This window comes from Cibotium barometz, chromosome 62 (assembly GCF_041138505.1).
Source record: "Cibotium barometz isolate CiBa-2024 chromosome 62, ASM4113850v1, whole genome shotgun sequence".
Taxonomy (NCBI): Eukaryota; Viridiplantae; Streptophyta; class Polypodiopsida; order Cyatheales; family Cibotiaceae; genus Cibotium; species Cibotium barometz.
In genome coordinates this window covers 7967301-7990762 of record NC_141107.1, presented here as the reverse complement: position 1 = coordinate 7990762, position 23462 = coordinate 7967301, and the positions used below count along the sequence as shown (strand labels likewise).

Genomic DNA, 23462 nt, shown 5'->3' with positions numbered 1-23462 from the left:
GGACTACATGCCTCATCTCATTGTCCCTTTTTCCTCGGTCTGGCCCCTTCCCGTTGTCTCAAGCGAGCATCACTACTACCCGTATAGAGGCAAACATTGTGGCACAACCTACCATACCTCCAGAGCACCACACACCTCCAAATAGAAATCCCGGTACAGGGTGAGGGGGACAATTCCAATAAGGGGCAATGGCTACAGGATGAGGAGGAATGTCTGTGGAGTGGGGCGACGGCCCGCCAGTGAGGCGGGGGCTACTACGTGGTGAAGGGGGGTTGCGGGATGAGGGGGACAACACTGGTGAGGGAGCAACAGGAGGAGGATGGTTGTGGGGTGGGGGGTACAGTATCAATGTGAGGGAAAATGGCTACAAGGTGAGGGGGGTGATGCCAGGCGGGGGGTGAAGGGGGGGACTGCACCGGTGAGGGGCATTGTGACTACAGGGTGGGGGGGTGACGACGGCCCCGATGAGGGGGGTGACATTGGTGGGGGGAGGGGGGGTTGTGGGAGGGGGATGACACTCGTGAGGGGGCCAACATAGGCGGGATGGCACTGGGGCGCGCCGTTGATTCCGGTGAGGGGGGCAATGGCTACAAGGTGAGGGGGCGATGCATGGGGGGTGATTGTGGCTATTGCAAGGTGAGGGGGACGACACGGAGGGATGGAAAAGGGGTAGGGGGTTAGTCTTCTCGGTGAGGGGGATGGCAACACACTTGGGAAGGTGGGGTGTGAGGTGAGGGGGAAGGCACCGATGAGGGGGGCCATGAAGGGGGATGGCGCCGGTGAGACAGGGGGACACGAAAATGTGTGGGGGGGATGGCTACGAGATGGGGGGACGGATTTGGTTAAGGGAAACATGAGGTGGGGGGGATGCTTGCAAGGTCAAGAAATGGCCTGGTGAGGGGGTGCGACTATGGAGTGAGGGGGCGACACAGTCGGGGTGAGGGGATGGCCTCGGAGGGGCGACCAGGAGGGTGGGGGGATGAATGCAAGGTGGGGCCACAACCCTTGAAAGGGGGGGAAGCTCCGAGGTTAGGGGGGAAACGTGGGGGGGGGGGTGTATGAAGAAAATGATAGGAATGATAGTTGCATGGTATGGGGGGGGACACTGTCGATAAGGGGATGCGGCTTCAAGGTTAGGCGCACGAAGTCTCGAGCATGGGGCAGCTGGGCGAGGTCGGTCCGAGGCTAAGGGGACCGACCCTGAGGTCATGGGTGCAGAGGCAGTGTGTGTGCGGGTTTGAGGGGCAACTTGAGTCAATCCACCAATTTAGGGGAGGTGAGGCACAAGCTCGACCCTAGGGTCATATGTGCTGAGAGTGTGGGGTTGTGGGGTTAGTGTTGGCCTTTGACCCAAGGGACGGGGGTGCCGAGGATCTGAGCTCAGGGTCACCGGTGCCCGAGGGCGGAGGTGGGTGTCAAGGTCAGCCAGCCCGCAACCTTAGGGTCACTAGGTCCCAAGGGTGGGGGATCGGGGTCATGGTCGGCCCACGACTCCGGCACACGACCCCAGGGGTCACGATCTTGGGAGGATGATGGGTCGGGTCAGGGTTAGTGTGAGCGGGGGTTGATCATATGCGCCATTGGGTCTTTGTGCATCTCTTACTTTCATGACAATTTGAGGGATATAGATTTTACCTTCCTTGTATGTGTATGTGGTTTGATTAGTTATTGGGCTATAACTTTTACTCATTCAGGAAGTATTTGGGAATCTTAATGATCCATTGAAGTCTCTATGTGCATTTGTGATGCTGTGGAGTTTTCCAAGGGCATCCTCGTACTAGCTAGTATCTCTAGCTTTTATCATCTCTAACTCTTCTTTGCAAAGAATTTGTCTATGACAATTGAAGTTATTTAAGATCTTGTTATTTCATGGACTCTTCAATGTCTCTCAAATTTAGCTACCACTCCTAGTGACTAGATGCTTTCTACATTCCATGTGGGGATATACATTGTTTCTTGTGACTCGATAAAGAATTCATATCCCTCATGCATTGGAACCACAAACCATTCGGTTGTTTATTGTGTGAGGAGTCACACAGATCATGGATTGTGATCAAGCAAAGAATTACTAGTGATGTGCCCAATCTTGTTATTTATTTTGTTTCCCTATTCGTAGAGTGTGAGCATTGAATTTTATAATATCCCTTGGTGCATAGGAATATTTGTTTTATTGCAAGGTTGCACAAATCTTTGTTACTTTGGAAACTATGATTACCTAAATTATACAATGCACAATTTTGGAAGTGTACAAATACCCATGTGAGGAAGCGAGAGTCACTCATGTTGGGGGGGAGAGAGAGAGAGAGAGAGAGAGAGAGAGAGCGATTGCACCCAATACATTATTCTTGATTTGATTAAGTATTCTCATTGAAAGCTATGGTTATGTAATAATTTTTTTATGCCTTTGTGAATTCTAGAGAGGACATCAAGTGTCCTTGGTGTGAGATTTGGGAAACTACTAAATTGCATCTAATTGCCAACCATGCCACATTTTTTCTTGTGTAATATTTTTTCTTGATGCGTGTATTATTGCGTGTATTTAAACGCCCTTATACACGCGTTGATAAATGCAAATATACACGCGAATGTAAATGCCAAAATACACGCGCCCGATTCTATTCAAATACATGCGCGACCATACACGCGCTCGTAATTTATCGCGTGTATGAAACGCGTGTATGACAGCATTGTCTTGTAGTGTGTAATATTTTTTCTTGATTATGAAATTGATACATGTGTATGTTTTTGAAAGACAAACCTACCAAGGTAAAGACCTCTATTTAGAACAATGCTTTTTTCCAACTAGGGTGGTGAAACTTATTATCTTTTAGACTCCCAACCGGTTGTAACTTGGAAAAGATAATATAAGAACAAGAAAAAAAGCCCACAAACATTGTCGTTGCACCCACATATGATACTAATTAAAACTAGTTTTGGTAACCATGTCACTCTTCGCTCTGTGTTGTAGAAGTTTTCTATACATGTGGATGTTTTTAAAGGAGGAAGTAAAGACTTCTAATTAGAATAATGTTTTTTTTCTAACTAGGGTGGAGGAATGTGCTTGGAAATTAAAAACCCATCTGACTAGCACCCTAGCAAGGCTTCTCCACCTAAGCAAGCTATGCTGGTGTCATTTGAAGGCTCGATTTTTTTACAAAGGGTTGACCTTTGAAATATCACTTCGAAATTTGCAGTTTTTTTCCTTTGATTCTCTACCAATAAGTTACAATTGAACCCGTATTGAGAAAGTATGATGAAAATGAAATTAATTAGGGCATTTAAAAAAAATAGGTATACCACGCCCTCGATTATTGGCATCCACCCGAAAGAGTGTGATGATGATTGTAACCCAAGTAATTAGCAAAATTCTCTTGCATCTTGTTTTCTGTATTTGTAAACTACCTCAATCTGAAATTTTAATTAAGAAGGCGGTGTTGCCTCAAAATTATCTCTAACTTTATTATTGCCACACAAAAATGTTGTGTTTTTTATTTTTGATCTATGTTCAATTTGGCAATTCAAAAAACCTATGCTAGAGTTGGAAACCAAAATATTTGTGGGCATTTGCACTTTGTTTTGTTTTATTCTCTCCTAAGTAACAATTGAAGGAAAAAATTTAGTACAGTCATCATCGAATATTTTTGAAGCTGATAGGAAAATTTCAATGTGTTTCTTTCATGTGGAGCCTTAAAATATCCTGAGATGAAGGGCACTAGCTTGACGTGTTGTTAGAAAACTAGAAGATGGGTTTGAGTTGTCAACCACATTACACTACCCTAGTTAGAAAACTAGAAGATGGGTTTGAGTTTTCAAGCACATTAGGGTAAAAGCCATTGTTCCTAAAACTAATCAAGATACTAGAGGCCTCGAGCTTGGCCAATTTTTGTTTGATTTAAATAATCTACACATGAATCTACTTCAAAGTAGGTATAGTTGGTGGCGATTAATGCAAAGCTTCAGGGAAACAAACTACACGATTTTTATATTCTAGTTAGGACGATATTTCAAAGGCAAGTGAAAACTTCCGGAACCTTGCAGGTGGAAATGTTGAAAGTGTATGCTAGAGGGCTATTTTTTCGCTTTTGAGATATTAAGGAATCTGTCCTATCCGCGATGGAGCCCAAATTGCTACCTGGAGACAGAGAGACAGGGAGGCAAGGGCTATTCCACTAAGAGTTTAGAGACACAAACAGCCTTTACTTACCTCCTCACCCACTTTGTTTACTACTAGTTGTTGTTGATGGGATTTTGAATTTCCAAGCACATTGCACTAGAAGAAAACTACATTGTCCATTATAAGAATGCACCACCGTATAAGACATATATAAGAAAACATTGTCCCCAACCAATCGCTTAATTATAATAACTAATCTTGTCCTTGGTGGTGGCTTTTTCCTTCGATTTTCAGGGAAACAGTTCAGCTTTGTGAGGTTGGTTGGGTACGTAGGTTGATGGGCTTTTAAAACGGCAATCAATACGATCGATCAGGCGCACAGCGACTCTCTCTATAGAATCGGTCGTCATTCGCCAGTGTGTGTTGCTGAATTTATAGACGCCATGGCTTTCATCATGTTCTCAGCTGCAGCAACAACAACGGCTGCGTCTTCAGGTCTTGCAGGCAGCTCTCATGGCTGCCAGCCCAGTAGTAGTACGGTGCTTGGCGTTTCTTCTTTGAGAGGCAGCTTCTTGCAGGCGCTGAAATGGAAAGGCGTCATGAGCGCAAATCGCACTGTGATGATGATGACTGCAACCCTGCTGCCCAAGTAAGCAATAGCTGCTGTTTGAGGAACCCTATGTTTGCAAACGGCCGTACTGAATTGCAGGTGCATGCACCATAGCTAGCTAGGCGCCTGCTGCTTGCAGCTATGGATTGGATAAATTAATTACATGAGCTTAATCTGCCGTATACGTAGCTTTTGTACTAATTTATATACAATATTCTTTGACACGCAGATCAGAAGATGCCGTGCAAGAGAATGTGGTGCAGGAAGTGGTGCCCCACTATCGACCGCGTCGTCAAGCCACCCACTCCATGCCTCCGGAGAAGGTGGAGATCTTCAACTCCTTGCAGGGCTGGGCAGAAAGAAGCATTCTGCCCTATCTCAAGCCTGTGGAGAAGTGCTGGCAGCCACAGGATTTCTTGCCGGAGCCCACATCAGAGAGCTTTCTGCATGAGGTGCAGGAGCTCCGAGAACGTGCTGCGGAGTTGCCAGATGATTATCTGGTGTGTGTTGTGGCAGCCATGCTCACTGAGGAGGCCCTCCCCACATATCAAGCGACGCTCAACAATTTGGATGGGGTGAGCGATGACACAGGATGTAGCCTCACCCCTTGGGCGAGGTGGCTTCGTGCCTGGTCTGCAGAGGAGAACAGGCATGGAGACCTACTGAACAAGTATCTCTACCTCACTGGCAAAGTTGATGTGAGGATGATTGAGAAGACCACACAGCACTTGATCCGTGCAGGAATGGTTAGTATATATATCCTTCATCAGCAGCACTAGACTTCTTGTTTCAGCAACACCCGATCTCTTTCTCGCTCCCTCTCGTAATTCACTGTTGTTTAATCTGCAGGACACTCAGTTTGAGAACAACCCTTATATTGCATACATATACACATCCTTTCAAGAAAGGGCCACTTTCATGTCTCATGGGAATATTGCACGGCAGGCAAAGAAGTTTGGGGACTTAAAATTAGCACAGATTTGTGGAACCATAGCCTCTGATGAGAAGAGGCATGAGAACGCATACACCAAAATTGTTGGGAAACTTTTCGAGATCGATCCTGATACCACTATGCTCTGCTTGGAGAAAATGATGAGGAAGAAGATCACCATGCCTGCCCAACTCATGTATGATGGACAGAACAAAAACCTCTTCAGAGATGTAGGTATGCTTACAGAAAGGGTTGGTGTGTACACGGCAACAGACTATGCAGACATTTTGGAGCACTTGTTGAGACAATGGAATGTGGAGAATATATCTGGGCTCTCTAGTGGGGGGCAGAAGGCTCAGGATTTTGTGTGCGGCTTGCCCAATCATGTGCGGAGGCTCAACGAGCGTGCCGAATTAAGAAGGAAGAAACAATCCTTTACAGGAACCTTTAGCTGGATTTTCAACAAGGAGGTAGCCCTTGTCTAAGAGGGCCTGGCACATATTAGCCCTCCTTTAAAAAAAGTATTTATAATGACTAAATGCAAGCAAGCCTGAACGTTACCACAGTAAGTGTATTAGCCCCGACATAATCTATATCAACATATAATTGTTTGTGTTGTACCACATACTATCGGTTCCTTGCAATATATCACGCATGATACTCTCATGTTTCTTAAGGCTTGTAATGTGAATATAGCAAAATGTATTTCTATTCTGAATATGTATTTTGGAAGCTGTTGGGCTAAAACTAAACATAGATAAATCTGTGCTTATAGATTTGTCTACCTCTGACTTTCATTCTCTTATTTGGGATGGCAGGAGGTTGCGTACTGGTCATGTTGTCAAATACTTGGGCTATCCCCTTGGTGTTAATGTGTCCATTGGGATGCTCATAGATTGGGTCCTCAGTAAAGTCAAAGCTACAATTAAGTACTGATGAAAGGCACGATGAGTGGCCACTACATTTGCGACTAAGAATTGTGCAGGCCATTCTTCTCCTACTACTTCCCTCGATTGGATTGGAAAGCTTGTCATGTACTAAAAGTGAATACTCTCCTGTCCAGGTTTCTTTGGCATGTGCAAGGTAGGAAACCCTTACTATTGGTGGCATGGGGGCTTATCACTCAGCCTAAGAATTGGGGTCGTCTTGGCATCTTGCATATTGATTTCACACTTGATGGCTAGAAGAGCCACCTTCATTAAGCATTTGTTTGACAAAAAGCTTATGTGGAATTGGTGTTTAGCTTATGGGAATTGGTGCACATGGAAGAGTGTACTTTCATGGGCTATGGGAAATGTCTGGCTGGGACTCAGATGTTTTCTCATGCACGTCCTATGGTTCAAGGAAGAACTACTTATTTCTTATTACATCTTGGAAAGCCTACTATGCTGCTTGAGGAAGATTTAGATACACTGGTAACTCTTTGCTTGCTGGTAGGGTTCTTGTCTCTTCAAGTAGATATATGCATGAGAAGGGAGTGAATATGCATGACCAAGTCCTGGACTCTAAGCGCATCTTTGTTTCTTTTTCTGTGCGAAAAAGAGAGATTGTCTTGAATCGCCTTACAAAATAGCTTGGCACTTGCTTTGTATCATGGTGTACAAATTAAAGGTGCCAGTTAGTACAATGAACCTACAAGAACGATTCAGAGACTGGGCTATCCCACACACTAATATCAATTGGTGGGCTTCTAAAACCAAATACTTCTATCTATTGCTCAGATTCAGACCTCCTATATGAGAGAAATTTAATCAGTTTTGGAACTTTCAAAAATCATACTCTTGGTGGGACAGAAGGTTTGATTGAATAGAAAATTTGTTATTTTGTTTCAAAAAATGATTTTTTTCCCTGTATGTGGCTTACTGCCACACACAACTATAGCCGTATGCTACAAAGTAATTCGCCCACGTGGCACACGTCCTTTCTTTGCCCATCTTCTCTCCCAAAACTTGTGCTAAGCTCGTTTCCTCTCATCCCTTTATCTCCTATGCCACAAGCACCTGAAGCATGAAACTCATGCTCTACTTCATTTATGTGCTTTCATCTCCAATTAAAGCATAAGTTTTATGGTGAAGGTAAGAGTTTATTCTCCCACATTTGTTTCAATCTCTATGTAGATACATAGGTCTTGATTCTTGTGCGCTTGTTTTTCTTCTTCTTCTCACTTGTCTTCACACTTTTCTATTGGTTTTGTTAATTAACTTTATTGTGACACTGTGCTTGTTTTATAGGATTAGGTTTTTGCATCAAGAAGGTAAACTCTCTTTTTCTCCTTTCATGTAAGCTCTATGTATAGTTCTTTTCTCTCTTTTTCTTGTTTTTGATGCTTGCTCATTCAGCTTTGTTTGCAATAAGAAGGTAAAATCTCTTATTCTCTCTAATATGCATATGTATGCTCTATGCATATATGCATATTAAAACATACATAGAGTATGCATATAGCTCTAATTTGCATGCATAGAGGCTCTATTCATGAAGACTAGAGCCCCCATAACTCTAATATGTATGTATAGAGCTTACGTATGTTCTTTATAGTGCTTACGTATGTTATATTCAACCTCACGGGTCATGCATCTTGAGGAGGGGTTCATGCATAAAGGATTTTGCAAAAAGCTTAATGCACAAAGGTAAAATGCATGACATACATTAAGCTTTATGCATAGCCTATGCTTATGCATTAAACTTAATGCATAAGACTTATGCGTTCAACTCTATGCACAACCTATGCTTATGCATTAAAGTTAATGCATAAGGCATATGCATAAGCTTTATGAAAAAGCATTATGCATTAAGCTTTATGCATAAGCCTTAAGCATAAGCCATATGCATAAGGCTTAATGCATATGTCTTTATTACATATATATTTATGTAAAAGCCATATGCATTAAGATTTATGTATATGGCTTATGCATTAAGCCATTATTTATATACATGAAGATTATGCTTAAGCCTTTATGTAGGATATGGCTTTTGCATAAAGCTAAATGCATAAGCCATATGCATAAATCTTAATGCATATGCATTTTGCATAAATGTGTTTGTAGCAAAGCTATATACATTCAGCCATATTCATAAAGCTTATGCTTAAGCCTTAATGCATATGGCTTATGCATAAAGCTTAATGTATAAGCCATATGCTTAAATCTTATGCTTAATCCTTAATGCATATGGCTTTTGCATAAATCCTATGTATAAAGCTTAATGCATATGACTTAAGCTTATGTGTACATTGAGATAGGGGTGGGCCTAGTCGATGTTGGTGGTGTAGGCTCATCATAGCTATAGCGTGATGGGCCTGCACCACTCCGACCCGTGCCTCATCAAAGGGGTGGACTCGCCATATGCAATAGATTGTCCATGTGGAGTCGATTCACCTGATGACATGTTGGCCTCCAAATGAATTGACTGTTAAAATACATAAAGGATAAACTCTATGTATATAAAAAGGTTTTGTTAAACCATACCTCTGTCTATGAGAAAATTGAGTCCATGCATGCTGCCCATATCGTTGGTTGATGATATTAAGAAGCCTTGCGATGGGTTGATCAACATTGCCTATACATATACCTCAACCTAAATACATGCATAAGAGTTAATTGCCTATACGTATAACTCAACCTAAATACATGCATAAGAGTTAATTGCCTATACATATAACCTAACCCAACCCAAATACATTGACTATCAACCCAAATACATGCATAAGAGTCAATTGCTCGAAGCATATAACATTCATAAATAGCTATTCATAAGGAATGTATGCATAAAGCTTATGTAAGATTCCTCTCTTCCAGCTTTTGAGGTGTAAAGGTGTAAGAACCTCCCCTTCTGTTCTTGAAATTATTCTCCTCTCTGAAATAGGAGAAAGATCTTGTTTTACCCTGTTTTGGCCTAGAGAGAGAAAATAACTAGAGAGAGGTAGTCCAAAATTGAGATATCTTTGGATATAAAAATCCTCCTAGTGTCTAAAATGGTTTCCCATGAAACAGAAGTTCAAAATGAACTTTTCAATGTGCATTAGGAATCAATTAAAAATGATATAAGGGACCTTAGCCTAAGGGTCTAGATTTTCAAAAAAAATTGGATTATGGTCCAAATATGAAGGTTCCTATGGACCAGTAGGATTAATCCAAGTGTTGGGATAAGATAAATCCAAAGAATAAAAGAAAATACCCAAAAATAAGTAAATGCTCACATAAGATAAAGAGTTGACTAAGTATAAGGTTTATTAGTTTAAAGTTAAGAGATATTACTAAAAAAATGAGATATTTTGGAGAAATGATGAATTTTTGACACCTTGGTAAGGAGGGGGAGACTCTTGAGGTAGGGGCCTAATTCACACATGTGGATGAGTTTTTAATTCAAAAAATTATGATATTTTTATCTCTCCTCTCTCTTGGATCAAACTGGATCAAAATGGGAGCTAAACTCGTCCAAATCTTGTCCAAATTCAGCCAAACTAAAGCTGAAAATTTCTAGAACTTAGTTGGACTCAGTTAGTTACCTCCCTCACCTATCAATAGATCCTTAGTCTTTTGTAAAATAATGTGTTAACTATACCATACCAGTATTACATTAAAATAATGATATTTTCTATTATCCCTTAAAAATCCTCTACTTTTGGAGATATTGGAGCTTCTCTCTCTCTCTTCAACAGTCCTTGGAGCTTTTTTCTCAACATACTAAACCAATTGATTGGTTGGGGGCTTCCTTATAAGATAAAGAAGCAAGCCAAATCTAGAGATAAGAAGTAATTTCATGGTTTTCATTAATATTCTCAATGATTTCACTTCTCAACCCCTCTCAAGCTTGAGTTTTAAATTAATTATTTTTAATGCAAATCAAGATTTCTCTAAGAGTTTTAATGATTAATCACGAAAAAGTTAATCTTTATGCTTAATTAGAATGCTTTTTATGTATATCTCTCTCTCCCAAAAGAAGTCATTCCTATGACTAATTCTTTAGCAAATGAATGCTTCTCATTGATAAATTCTTAGTTCAAAATCAATATCTAAGCTTGTTAAGCTACAGGTTAAGAAAATGACTTTTTATGCTAATAAAATTATGGTAAACTTATGATTTAATTTCATAAATTGGATTTAAGTCTAAGGATAGTTATTCTATCCTAATTGTATTACAAAGTCTTATTCTTTCTAGAAATATAAAAATTATCACTGATAGCAGCGAAGATACGGTAAAATTTTTAGAAATTAATACATAACTTATTTTTATGCATAATGCTAAAAGAGGACATCCTACCATATTCTAGGATTGGACATCCTATGCTAAAAGAATGATTTTTATCAAATTCATGGGAAACTCATTTTTAGTGTTTATGCATAAATAATTAATTAAAGAAAAGATAAATTTTTTGATAATTTTTATTTTAATGCAAAAAGAGAAATTTCCATGATAATGGAGATCCATTTAATTAAATGAAAAAAGAAAAATTTTGGTATATTAAAATAATAAATATTTTTATTTAAAGAGAAATTTTAAATAAATTTGTATGAGAAAAATTTATGATAAAATAGGAATTCCCATGACATTTGGAATTCAATCATTTAAATGCAAAAAGAGGAATTCCCATGATATTTAAGATCCAAGAAATTAAATGAAAAAAGAGAAATTTTTAGCACAATTCAAATTACGAGTATTTATCAAAAGTGGAATTTTCAGCATTATTGGAAAATATGGGTAGAATTGATTTTTGTAAATCCCATGAATCTTTTACTCAAAAGAAGAATATTGAATATATTTCACCTGAGAAATTTGAGAAAGAATATAAAAATATCCATTGAGCAAAAGTACCTTTAACTAGGCCAAAGTTCCATCGGTATCCAAAATACAAAATGTTACTAAATGTCAATAGATGTGAATAAGATATGAATGCGATGTGATAAGATGTGAGTGGATGTGATAGGATGTTACTCAATGTGAATGCGATGTGATAAGATGTGAGTGGATGTGATAGGATGTGAGGTGATGTAAATGGATGTGGATGTGGATATGATAAGATGTGATGTGATGTAAATGAATGTGGATGTGGATGTGATAGGATTTGATGTAATGTAAATGGATGTGGATATGGATGTGATAAGATGTGGTGTGATGCAAATGAATGTGGATGTGGATGTGAAAGATGTGATGTGATGTAAATGGATGTGGATGTGGATGTGGATGTGGATGAGATGTGATGTGATGTAAAGGGATGTGGATGTGAATGTGATGAGATGTGGATGAAATGTGATGTGATGTGAATATATGTGGATGTGAATGTGAATGAATGGATAGATGTGGATAGACGTGCATGTGAATGATTGGATGGATGTGGATGAATGAGATGGAATGAATGAGATATGATGTGGATAGATGTGGATGTGATGTAATGTGGATAGAAGGTATGTGATGGGATGGGGATACAATGAATGTGATGTATGTGAATGGATGAGATGTGATGTGAATGGATGTGATGTGATGTGAATGGATGTGAATGTAACGTGATGTGAATGTGAATGGATGTGAATGTGACGTGATGTAAATAGATGTGAATGGATGAGATGTGATGAGAATGGATGTGAAGGTGATGTGATGTAAAAAGATGTGAATGGATAAGTTGTGATGTGATGTGAAACGGATGTGATGTGAAGTGATGTGAATTAGGATAGATGTGAATGGATGAGATGTGATGTGATGTGAATCGGGATAGATGTGAATGGATGAGATGAGATGTGAATGGATGTGATGTGATGTGAATCGGGATAGATGTGAATGGATGAGATGAGATGTGAATGGATGTGATGTGATGTGATGTGAATCGGGATAGATGTGAATGGTTGAGATGTGACGTGAATGGATGTGATGTGATGTGATGTGGATCGAGGTAGATGTGAATGGATGAGATGTGATGTGAATGAGATGTGGATCGGGATAGATGTGAATGGATGAGATGTGATAAGAATGGATGTAATGTGATGTGATGTAAATCGAGATAGATGTGAATGGACGAGATGTGATGAGAATGGATGTGATGTGAATCGGGATAGATGTGAATGGATGAGATTTGATGAGAATAGATGTGATGTGATGTGATGTGGATCGGAGTGGTAGATGTGAATGGATGAGATGTGATGTGAAGGGATGTGATGTGATGTGGATATGGGTAGATGTGAATGGATGAGATGTGATGAGGATAGATGTGATTGGATGTAATATGATGTGATTGGATGTAATATGATGTGATTGGATGAGAATAGATGAAGGACAATAGGAATACATATGATTGGATGTGGATTAAGCAAAGTAAATTGATGTAGAAGAATGTGGAGTAACGAGAAATTATGTGGAAAAATGTGAAAAGATGAGAGTTCGTTAGAAACTGTATTTATGACATGTTTTTAAATGACTGTTTGATGTCAAGAATGCTGGAAAAGCATTTTGACCATCTTGTGAATGAGGTCGTAGAGACCAAAGTGATAAAGTTACAACAGCTAATAGAGAGTCAACGAAGGATGAAAAGGCCCCATAGTGGTGGGCATTCTGGTTTGCCAATGATGCCATACGTACACCGATGAAGGAATGATTGAAAATTAGAATAAATCCTTCCACCAATCCACTTGGGTATTTGCGACGTCCCCAAAAGCATGGTGCAGGCACCCCTTGAGAAGCCTGTTTTTTTCCTTGGTTTATAAATCTTCCACATCTTTCTGTATGTCCATCCAACACTCCAAAACATGTAACTTTGCTTCCAAGTTTAGTCCTACGAATTGCCCACACTGTCTTTGCCACCCTTGATTCTTTTGGCATCTCCATATTTTTTGCATTAACTATATCTTGCTTAGTATTCACAGTGACAGTAATGTACTCTGGCCTATGGCTATCCTCTTCCAAGATCACACCAGGTTGACTAAGCACAAGTCTTTTCTTGCGAATACTCTTCTGGCCACCATTGTTGTTGTCCATATGTGTGGGATTTACACCCATTTCTTGCATAGAAGATTGTGTCAAGTCAGCCAATCTTTTTCCTGAAGAGGATCCCACATCTTGGTTGTAAAATATGTTAGCCATGTCTTGCAGTCCTTGTGCCTTTCAAATATGCATTGTATTTTACACTTTGGAGAATAGCCATTGACATAGCTGCACCAGTAGCCTCAAACAAAGTGATTTGTTTTTTATAACCAACACATGCTCTCATGCTTGCATGTTTTGCCTTTGAAAGATTGGTTGTTGGAATAAAAACACCAGAGTCATCTTGGGAGACAAACCATGCACCAATGGAATGCTCTTGACTCCCACCAGGAAAGCCAAGTTTCCAATGTTGATATCTCACTGGGCATGACCAACATTCCAAAACTTTCTTCTCTCTTTTTTACAGCTCTCTGCAGCAATCTCTGAGGGTGCATTTCTCCACTTTTGACACAAGCGTTTATGATCCTCTTGGGAAGAAGGATGTATACATTTTTGAGTGTGCCTCACCATGCTTTGCTCCCAATGGAAGACACAACTCCTTTCTCTCTCTGGTACTCTTTTATTAGCATCCTCAAAGTACACTGTGCGAATAGCAATCCAATTAGCATTGGCCTCATTTGCCATGAAACCTCAACATTTTCCAAAACTCAATCTGTGCATATCTATCCTCTACCATGAACTTACATGTTGCTATGGACAAAAGCTCCCGCACGTATGGATCATATACATGCGCAGACATCGTTGGCCAGCCTTGAACTCTGTGCACATGATCCAAATGTAGCCACATGTCCTGCAGATTTCCACTAGGCTGCATTCTATTGACTAAGTCTAATCCACTCCCAGGACCAAGAGTTGACATCTTAAAAACATGTGGCTGGTAACTGCCCTGGAAATAACACACTTTGAATAAAAGGATATCTGCATCTATCTTTGAGATCCAAGATTGGCTCAAAACCCTTTGAGGTAGTACTTTGGGCCCTTTTAGCATGTTACAAACATTTCAGAGTTCTTTTCCTGCTTAAGAGCGGCGTTATATACTTAAACATGCTAGAAAACTCATCATCACCAATATCTGACTGAATTATTTTTAGCCCCCATAAGCATGTCCAAGATAACATCTTTTTCCACTGTGGTTTCCAATTGTCGTGCAGCAAGAAATGGATTTTCCTTTGCTTTGGAATGCAATTTCTCCTCAATCATTTGAATATCCGCCCTCTGAGTGCCCTCTTCATATGGATGAGTATGGTGCCCTAGATGTATAGCACATCGTGTAAAGCCGAAGTGATCATTTGGTATACAATAATAGATGACTGCTGGGGCAAGATGCAACACATTCAGGCATCTCTCCACAATGCCTACAAGTAATGTTTCCATGCTCCGAAGTCACAAATCCTTTTGGACAACTACGCTTCATCCTTCCTTTCCACTGAGTTTCATTTTGAAATCCGAGTCTCATGTAGTAGAAACAATCCAAATTAATACATCTAAGCATTAGGGGAAGGTTGAGGTCTATAGGGGCCCTTTAAGCTGCCATATTATGATTTTAATTACTTTTTGTTAAAATGTTAAGTTTCTTTGACTTTAGATGCCTTCTTATTCTTCAAATGGCTAGAAGTTTGAATTTCAAAGTTTCCCGCCAAAATTGAATTTAAGATTGAGTGGGCAAAACCATATCATGTGACATATCTATGGAAAGAGCTCAGCGAGTAGATTCTGGATCTCTAATCTCCGACAAATTTTGAGCTCATATGTAGAAGTTATGGATGTCTAAAATTTCAAAAACTTTTCCCCCACTTTTTGGGAATGAAAAGTACAAAAAGGCATCTTTTGATCACCTTTAATCACCCAACATTTTTGTATACATGGCATCACATGATTGGCCCTTTTCCTTAATAGCCTTTTAATCACATGGCATCTTAAAGGGCCCCTATAGACCTCAACCTTCCCCTAATGGTGGCCAGAGCACCTACTGAAACGCACAACACCTTCAAAGCAATCATACGTTGACTATCATTCTTTTGCTCCATACTAATCATAGAGGACTTTGAAGCACATGGAGGAAGCTCGAATGCAACATAACCATCATAACACCTTGGAAGCTCAAGAAGCTTTTGGAAGTCTTTAACACTTTGCATAGCAGCATGCAAGCTACTATTTAATGGCATAGCCTTTATCAAATCAAAAATTGAGGAAGGCTCAGTCTTTGGCCCGGAACCTAAGGCCATTCTATCGACATTATGGTGCTCATACAACTCCTGTTCACAACCTTCATCACCAAGCCCATGGAGAATAGTTTTATCCTTGCCAGTTGCATCATCAATATGCAAACTCTGTATAACTGGTTGGCCGTGGAATCTAGAAGAAAACCATCTACACCATCTGACAATTGTATGGGCTCCAATTTACATTGCTCTATATTCAAGGATAGAGGCTTCAAAGAAAAAGCCTTACCTTGAAGATGAAAATCATCCACAAGCAATGCAAGTCTAAGCTCAACATATTCTTGTTGGAAAAACAGAACTAGCTTCTGACCTTCCCCAGGGGGCCAAAAATAGTGATCTCTCTATAAACGATTGATTGTAGATTCTTAATATCATTGATCCCAAGCTACAAGGTGAGTGGCGAGAGAAACTATTCTCTCTAAAGTGGGATTCTGACAGCTATGTCACATTGGAGAAGTTAAACATGCTTGCCCTTTGTAATGTTTGTTTGGCCACAAAGACATATTGGATGTCCTTGCTTGAGCCAAATAAGGCTCCTAGAATCTCCTTTGGCCTTCTTCGGGGTGATCATCATTATAGATTGTGCGTATTATTATGCTTCCTTTGAGAATCTCAACTGCCATGTGTTGTGCCTTTAAATTTGAGAGCTGGCATGGCGGTGCTACAAAGTGTTCGTCATTCCTATATAGTTAACAAGAAGAGGAACTCTGCGGACGCTTTGGCTGCTCGACGGGCTATTGTGGCAGCCATAAGTAGCTCCCAAATGAAGGGTAAGGTTAGCGCCACATCTCGCATCCTTTCCATAGCACCACACGCACTTAGAGTTGGGTCTATTAGGCGACAAAGTTTAGATGCCAATGAGGTTGGTGCTATGTGGGGCGAGTAGTGGTCGTGTAGCTAGGCATGATCACCTACTAGATGAAACCACTAGAACCTTGATAGAAAGTTTTTGGGAGGAGAATTGTCGTGCATCGCCAGTTTTCAAGAAAGCTTTGCGTAAGAGAGTGACAAGAGGAGTGTTCATTGAGCACGGTGCTTGCTTTCTTGAAATGTCCCAAACTAAGTTGTATTCTCAGTTTGTGGCTTCGTATCCAGAGCTTAAAATTGGGCAAAGGTCATTTGAGGGGTGTAAGCCTTGGTTTGTGAGGTACTCACGTCAGCGTGACACATGTTGTTGTCGCTACCATGTTGAGTTCAAACTTTTTTATGATGTGTTCCGTTCTCTTAGTGGGCATAGAGAGTTGCCTCGTAGTCCACGTGATTTCATCCACTCTCTTTTGTGTGCACGCACGGAGGATGCCCAGTTCCATAGGATGCCTTGTGTGGAGAGCAATTGCACATCATGTGGTTCACTTGCACATCTACAGATGGTAGATCTTGATGCAAGTGACCAAGAGATAGTGGCATGGCAACGTTATGAGTATGTGACACACCAGCTCCAGAGTGGTGGACAGTCCAGGAAGTTGCAGCTCGTGGACAAACATACACCACGTTGTCACTTCACAGCCACATTTAGGGAGCAGATCTACCCCTACATACCGCACAGTCATTGTGCCAAGTGGCAGGATCATCAGTTCCGAGCATGCCTAGCAGAGTTTCCTATTGGTGTGGTCGTCTCTGTGATTGATTTTGCAGAGAACTACACTTTCACACCTTTTCAGGAGATACAATCTGAGTATTACTTCTCAGAGCAGGTAATGGTTATATTTTGTAATATTGTTTTATGTTTGAGCTACATTACTTAATTGATTTTTTGTGTCCTAAACGTATGTATTGCTTACCTCACCAGGTTGCTATTTTGGTCCACATTAGCTATCGACATGCAGAGGCTCATGTAGATGGGATAGCGAGTACCCCCGAGACCCGCGTCATTATTCGAGAGTATCATTTCTATATCAGTGATGATCGTTCACATGATGCACATTTTGTGCAACACTGTTTTCGTCTCCATGACGATTTTTTAGGAGATTGTGGGATCAGACATGTCCAGCGAATGGGTTTGGTCGGATGGTTGTGGCGCACAGTTCAAGTCATCACGTCAATTCTATTGACTCTACAGGTTGTACTTATGGCTTTCTTACATTTACAATTAAACTAAATTCACTAGAACATCTTAAAGAAAACAATAACTAAGACTATCTTTTATGGATTTATAGGTGGCATGTGCAGTCTAGTATCCCAGTGATTTGGTCATTCTTTGAGACTGGTCACGGGAAGGGTGAGCATGATGGTGCAGGCGCGTGTGTGAAACGTGCCTTGAGGCGTCATCAGCTGCGAGACAGGATGCTCAGCGGTTCAGAGATGCGGGCCACGTAGTCGAGTGGTGCTCCCAACATTTGTGTGGGAGTGCAGCATCATCGTACCCCAAACGTGATGCTCGGACTGTCAGGAGATTTTTTTGGCATGTAGATGGTGGCACGATTGACCGTAGAGCCTCCCATGATTGTGACACAGTACCTGGCACCTTGGGCTTACATTCCATCAGGAGCACGTGCATGGCGGCCCCCACGATTTACACACGACGGTTTGCATGCTTCTGTGGAGCATGTATGGATGGCGATTGGTCACATCGTGCCTCGAGAGGATGGGCAGATGCATGGATACAGACATTCCTCTCCCCCGAGCATCCTTCACATCCACCAGTGGTGTCTGATGAGCACACAGCTCCTGCGTTCATGGTCAGTTATGATGACCTGACAGATTTGCTACAGGAGGGTGATGTATTTGCTGTTATTGCCAGTGAGGGAAATAGCGAGGGAGTAGACTACTATCTGATGAGTTGCACTAGGCCAAAGTGCATGCTTGACCAAGATACAGTGGATGATCATGGGTTTTCTTATGACGCCCATAGCATGATTGTGGCGGCAGGCCGGTTCTACCAGCAGATTCGACTTCATCGGAGTCTTGAGTTCCAGCAGTGGAAGTGGGAGTTAGAGGCATTTCACTTCTCTCATCTAGTGGTTGCTACCAGGCTCACTCTTGTTCGAGTACAGAGCCGAAAACACAGTTCTCACCCTCGTTTTCGGCTTCGAGTGGATGACCATGAGAGCATTCTAGAGCAGTTGAGAGCTAGAGAGGGTGCTGCTGACTAGATCTCTATCTTGATAGTGACTAGACTCAGACTAGCTGGGTTAGCTCACTTACATTGTACTTAGATTTTTGGGCAGTGACTAACCTCAGACTAGCTGGGGTAGCTCATTTTCATTCTGATGTACTTATTTGATGTTTATATCATTATGAGTTTTCTCATTATTGAGTATCATTACATTTTAGTTGATGTTCTTGATTTTATTATATTTCTTAACACTTTGGCTATCATATTGTTTGTTGAAAATCTCCCCATACCATCGTACCCAAACATGCTCCCGATGGGGACCAAACTTTGCAAGCATGTGGGGGTGGGTCCCCCCCACATGCTTGCAAAGTTTGGTCCCCATCGGAGCATGTTTGGATTGGCAATTAGCGCCCAGTGCGGGTTTTTCAAGTCTCTTGGTGCTTAAGAGGCCATGGAAAATCCAGGCCTTCCCCATACCATCGTACCCAAACATGCTCCGATGGGGACCAAACTTTGCAAGCATGTGGGGGTGGGTCCCCCCCACATGCTTGCAAAGTTTGGTCCCTATCAGAGCATGTTTGGATTGGCAATTGGCGCCCAGTGCGGGTTTTTCAAGTCTCTTGGTGCTTAAGAGGCCATGGAAAATCCGGGCCTTCCCCATACCATCGTACCCAAACATGCTCCGATGGGGACCAAACTTTGCAAGCATGTGGGGGTGGGTCCCCCCCACATGCTTGCAAAGTTTGGTCATAATCAGAGCATGTTTGGATTGGCAATTAGCGCCCAGTGCGGGTTTTTCAAGTCTCTTGGTGCTTAAGAGGCCATGGAAAATCCGGGCCTTCCCCATACCATCGTACCCAAACATGCTCCGATGGGGACCAAACTATGCAAGCATGTGGGGGTGGGTCCCCCCCACATGCTTGCAAAGTTTGGTCACAATCAGAGCATGTTTGGATTGGCAATTAGCGCCCAGTGCGGGTTTTTCAAGTCTCTTGGTGCTTAAGAGGCCATGGAAAATCCGGGCCTTCCCCATACCATCGTACCCAAACATGCTCCGATGGGGACCAAACTTTGCAAGCATGTGGAGGTGGGTGCCTCCCACATGCTTGCAAAGTTTGGTCCCCATCAGAGCATGTTTGGATTGGCAAGTAGCGCCCAGTGCGGGTTTTTCAAGTCTCTTGGCGCTTAAGAGGCCATGGAAAATCCGGGCCTTCCCCTTTCCATCATACCCAAACATGCTCCGATGGGGACCAAACTTTGCAAGCATGTGGGGGTGGGTCCCCCCCACATGCTTGAAAAGTTTGGTCCCCATCGGAGCATGTTTGGATTGGCAATTAGCGCCCAGTGCGGGTTTTTCAAGTCTCTTGGTGCTTAGGAGGCCATGGAAAATCCGGGCCTTCCCCATACCATCGTACCCAAACATGCTCAGATGGGGACCAAACTTTGCAAGCATGTGGGGGTGGGTCCCCCCCACATGCTTGCAAAGTTTGGTCACAATCAGAGCATGTTTGGATTGGCAATTAGCGCCCAGTGTGGGTTTTTCAAGTCTCTTCGTTCTTAAGAGGCCATGGAAAATCCGGGCCTTCCCCATACCATCGTACCCAAACATGCTCCGATGGGGACCAAGCTTTGCAAGCATGTGGGGGTGGGTCCCCCCCACATGCTTGCAAAGTTTGGTCCCCATCAGAGCATGTTTGGATTGGCAATTGGCGCCCAGTGCGGGTTTTTCAAGTCTCTTGGTGCTTAAGAGGCCATGGAAAATCCGGGCCTTCCCCATACCATCGTACCCAAACATGCTCCGAGGGTCCCCCCCACATGCTTGCAAAGTTTGGTCCCCCCCACATGCTTGCAAAGTTTGGTCCCCATCGGAGCATGTTTGGGTACGATGGTATGGGGAAGGCCCGGATTTTCCATGGCCTCTTAAGCACCAAGAGACTTGAAAAACCCGCACTGGGTGCTAATTGCCAATCCAAACATGCTCCGATGGGGACCAAACTTTGCAAGCATGTGGGGGGGACCCACCCCCACATGCTTGCAAAGTTTGGTCCCCATCGGAGCATGTTTGGGTACGATGATATGGGGAAGGCCCGGATTTTCCATGGCCTCTTAAGCACCAAGAGACTTGAAAAACCCGCACTGGGCGCTAATTGCCAATCCAAACATGCTCTAATTGTGACCAAACTTTTCAAGCATGTGGGGGTGGGTCCCCTCCCCATGCTTGCAAAGTTTGGTCCCCATCAGAGCATCTTTGGGTACAATGGTATGGGGAAGGCCCGGATTCTCCATGGCCTCTTAAGCACCAAGAGACTTGAAAAACCTGCACTAGGCGCTAATTGCCAATCCAAACATGCTCTGATTGTGACCAAACTTTGCGAGCACGTGGGGGGGACCCACCCCCACATGCTTGCAAAGTTTGGTCCCCATCGGAGCATGTTTGGGTACGATGGTATGGGGAAGGCCCGGATTTTCCATGGCCTCTTAAGCACCAAGAGACTTGAAAAACCCGCACTGGGCGCCAATTGCCAATCCAAACATGCTCTGATTGTGACCAAACTTTGCAAGCATGTGGGGGGGACCCACCCCCACATGCTTGCAAAGTTTGGTCCCCATCGGAGCATGTTTGGGTACGATGGTATGAGGAAGGCCCGGATTTTCCATGGCCTCTTAAGAACCAAGAGACTTGAAAAACCCGCACTGGGCGCCAATTGCCAATCCAAACATGCTCTAATTGTGACCAAGCTTTGCAAGCATGTGGGGGTGGGTCCCCTCCCCATGCTTGCAAAGTTTGGTCCCCATCAGAGCATGTTTGGGTACGATGGTATGGGGAAGGCCCGGATTTTCCATGGCCTCTTAAGCACCAAGAGACTTGAAAAACCCGCACTGGGCGCTAATTGCCAATCCAAACATGCTCTGATTGTGACCAAACTTTGCAAGCATGTGGGGGGGACCCACCCCCACATGCTTGCAAAGTTTGGTCCCCATCGGAGCATTTTTGGGTACGATGGTATGGGGAAGGCCCGGATTTTCCATGGCCTCTTAAGCACCAAGAGACTTGAAAAACCCGCACTGGGCGCCAATTGCCAATCCAAACATGCTCTGATTGGGACCAAACTTTGCAAGCATGTGGGGGGGACCCACCCCCACATGCTTGCAAAGTTTGGTCCCCATCGGAGCATGTTTGGGTACGAGGGTATGGGGAAGGCCCGGATTTTCCATGGCCTCTTAAGCACCAAGAGGCTTGAAAAACCCGCACTGGGCACCAATTGCCAATCCAAACATGCTCTGATTGTGACCAAACTTTGCAAGCATGTGGGGGTGGGTCCCCTCCCCATGCTTGCAAAGTTTGGTCCCCATCGGAGCATGTTTGGGTATGATGGTATGAGGAAGGCCCGGATAATCCATGGCCTCTTCAGAACCAAGAGACTTGAGAAACCCGCACTGGGTGCTAATTGCCAATCCAAACATGCTCTAATTGTGACAAAACTTTGCAAGCATGTGGGGGTGGGTCCCCTCCCCATGCTTGCAAAGTTTGGTCCCCATCAGAGCATGTTTGGGTACGATGGTATGGGGAAGGCCCGGATTTTCCATGGCCTCTTAAGCACCAAGAGACTTGAAAAACCCGCACTCGGCGCTAATTGCCAATCCAAACATGCTCTGATTGTGACCAAACTTTGCAAGCATGTGGGGGGGACCCACCCCCACATGCTTGCAAAGTTTGGTCCCCATCGGAGCATGTTTGGGTACGATGGTATGGGGAAGGCCCGGATTTTCCATGGCCTCTTAAGCACCAAGAGACTTGAAAAACCCGCACTGGGCGTCAATTGCCAATCCAAACATGCTCTGATGGGGACCAAACTTTGCAAGCATGTGGGGGGGACCCACCCCCACATGCTTGCAAAGTTTGGTCCCCATCGGAGCATGTTTGGGTACGATGGTATGGGGAAGGCCCGGATTATCCATGGCCTCTTAAGCACCAAGAGGCTTGAAAAACCCGCACTGGGCACCAATTGCCAATCCAAACATGCTCTGGTTGTGACCAAACTTGGCAAGCATGTGGGGGTGGGTCCCCTCCCCATGCTTGCAAAGTGTGGTCCCCATCGGAGCATGTTTGGGTACGATGGTATGAGGAAGGCCCGGATTTTCCATGGCCTCTTAAGAACCAAGAGACTTGAAAAACCCGCACTGGGCGCTAATTGCCAATCCAAACATGCTCTGATTGTGACCAAACTTTGCAAGCATGTGGGGGGGACCCACCCACACATGCTTGCAAAGTTTGGTCCCCATCGGAGCATGTTTGGGTAGGATGGTATGGGGAAGGCCCGGATTTTCCATGGCCTCTTAAGCACCAAGAGACTTGAAAAACCCGCACTGGGCGCCAATTGCCAATCCAAACATGCTCTGATGGGGACCAAACTTTGCAAGCATGTGGGGGGGACCCACCCCCACATGCTTGCAAAGTTTGGTCCCCATCGGAGCATGTTTGGGTACGATGGTATGGGGAAGGCCCGGATTTTCCATGGCCTCTTAAGCACCAAGAGACTTGAAAAACCTGCACTGGGCGC

At 43.1% G+C, this 23462-nt stretch overlaps 1 protein-coding gene across 1 annotated transcript; it reads left to right on the top strand.

Annotated features, from left to right (window-relative positions):
* The first annotated feature begins 4546 nt into the window (after positions 1-4546).
* On the top strand, positions 4547-6303 carry LOC147604101 (stearoyl-[acyl-carrier-protein] 9-desaturase, chloroplastic-like). Its single transcript, XM_086795492.1, has 3 exons — positions 4547-4763; positions 4954-5470; positions 5574-6303. The coding sequence occupies exons 1-3, from the start codon at positions 4558-4560 to the stop codon at positions 6138-6140; spliced, it is 1290 nt and encodes a 429-aa protein (XP_086651618.1). The 5' UTR covers positions 4547-4557; the 3' UTR covers positions 6141-6303.
* Positions 6304-23462: the final 17159 nt, after the last annotated feature.

Excerpts from the sequence above, each read along its gene's own strand:
- LOC147604101 (XM_086795492.1), top strand. The coding sequence starts at position 4,558 with ATGGCTTTCATCATGTTCTCAGCTGCAGCAACAACAACGGCTGCGTCT. Across the intron at positions 4,764-4,953 it reads ACTGCAACCCTGCTGCCCAA|ATCAGAAGATGCCGTGCAAG; the intron begins GTAAGCAATAGC and ends TTTGACACGCAG. Across the intron at positions 5,471-5,573 it reads ACTTGATCCGTGCAGGAATG|GACACTCAGTTTGAGAACAA; the intron begins GTTAGTATATAT and ends TTTAATCTGCAG.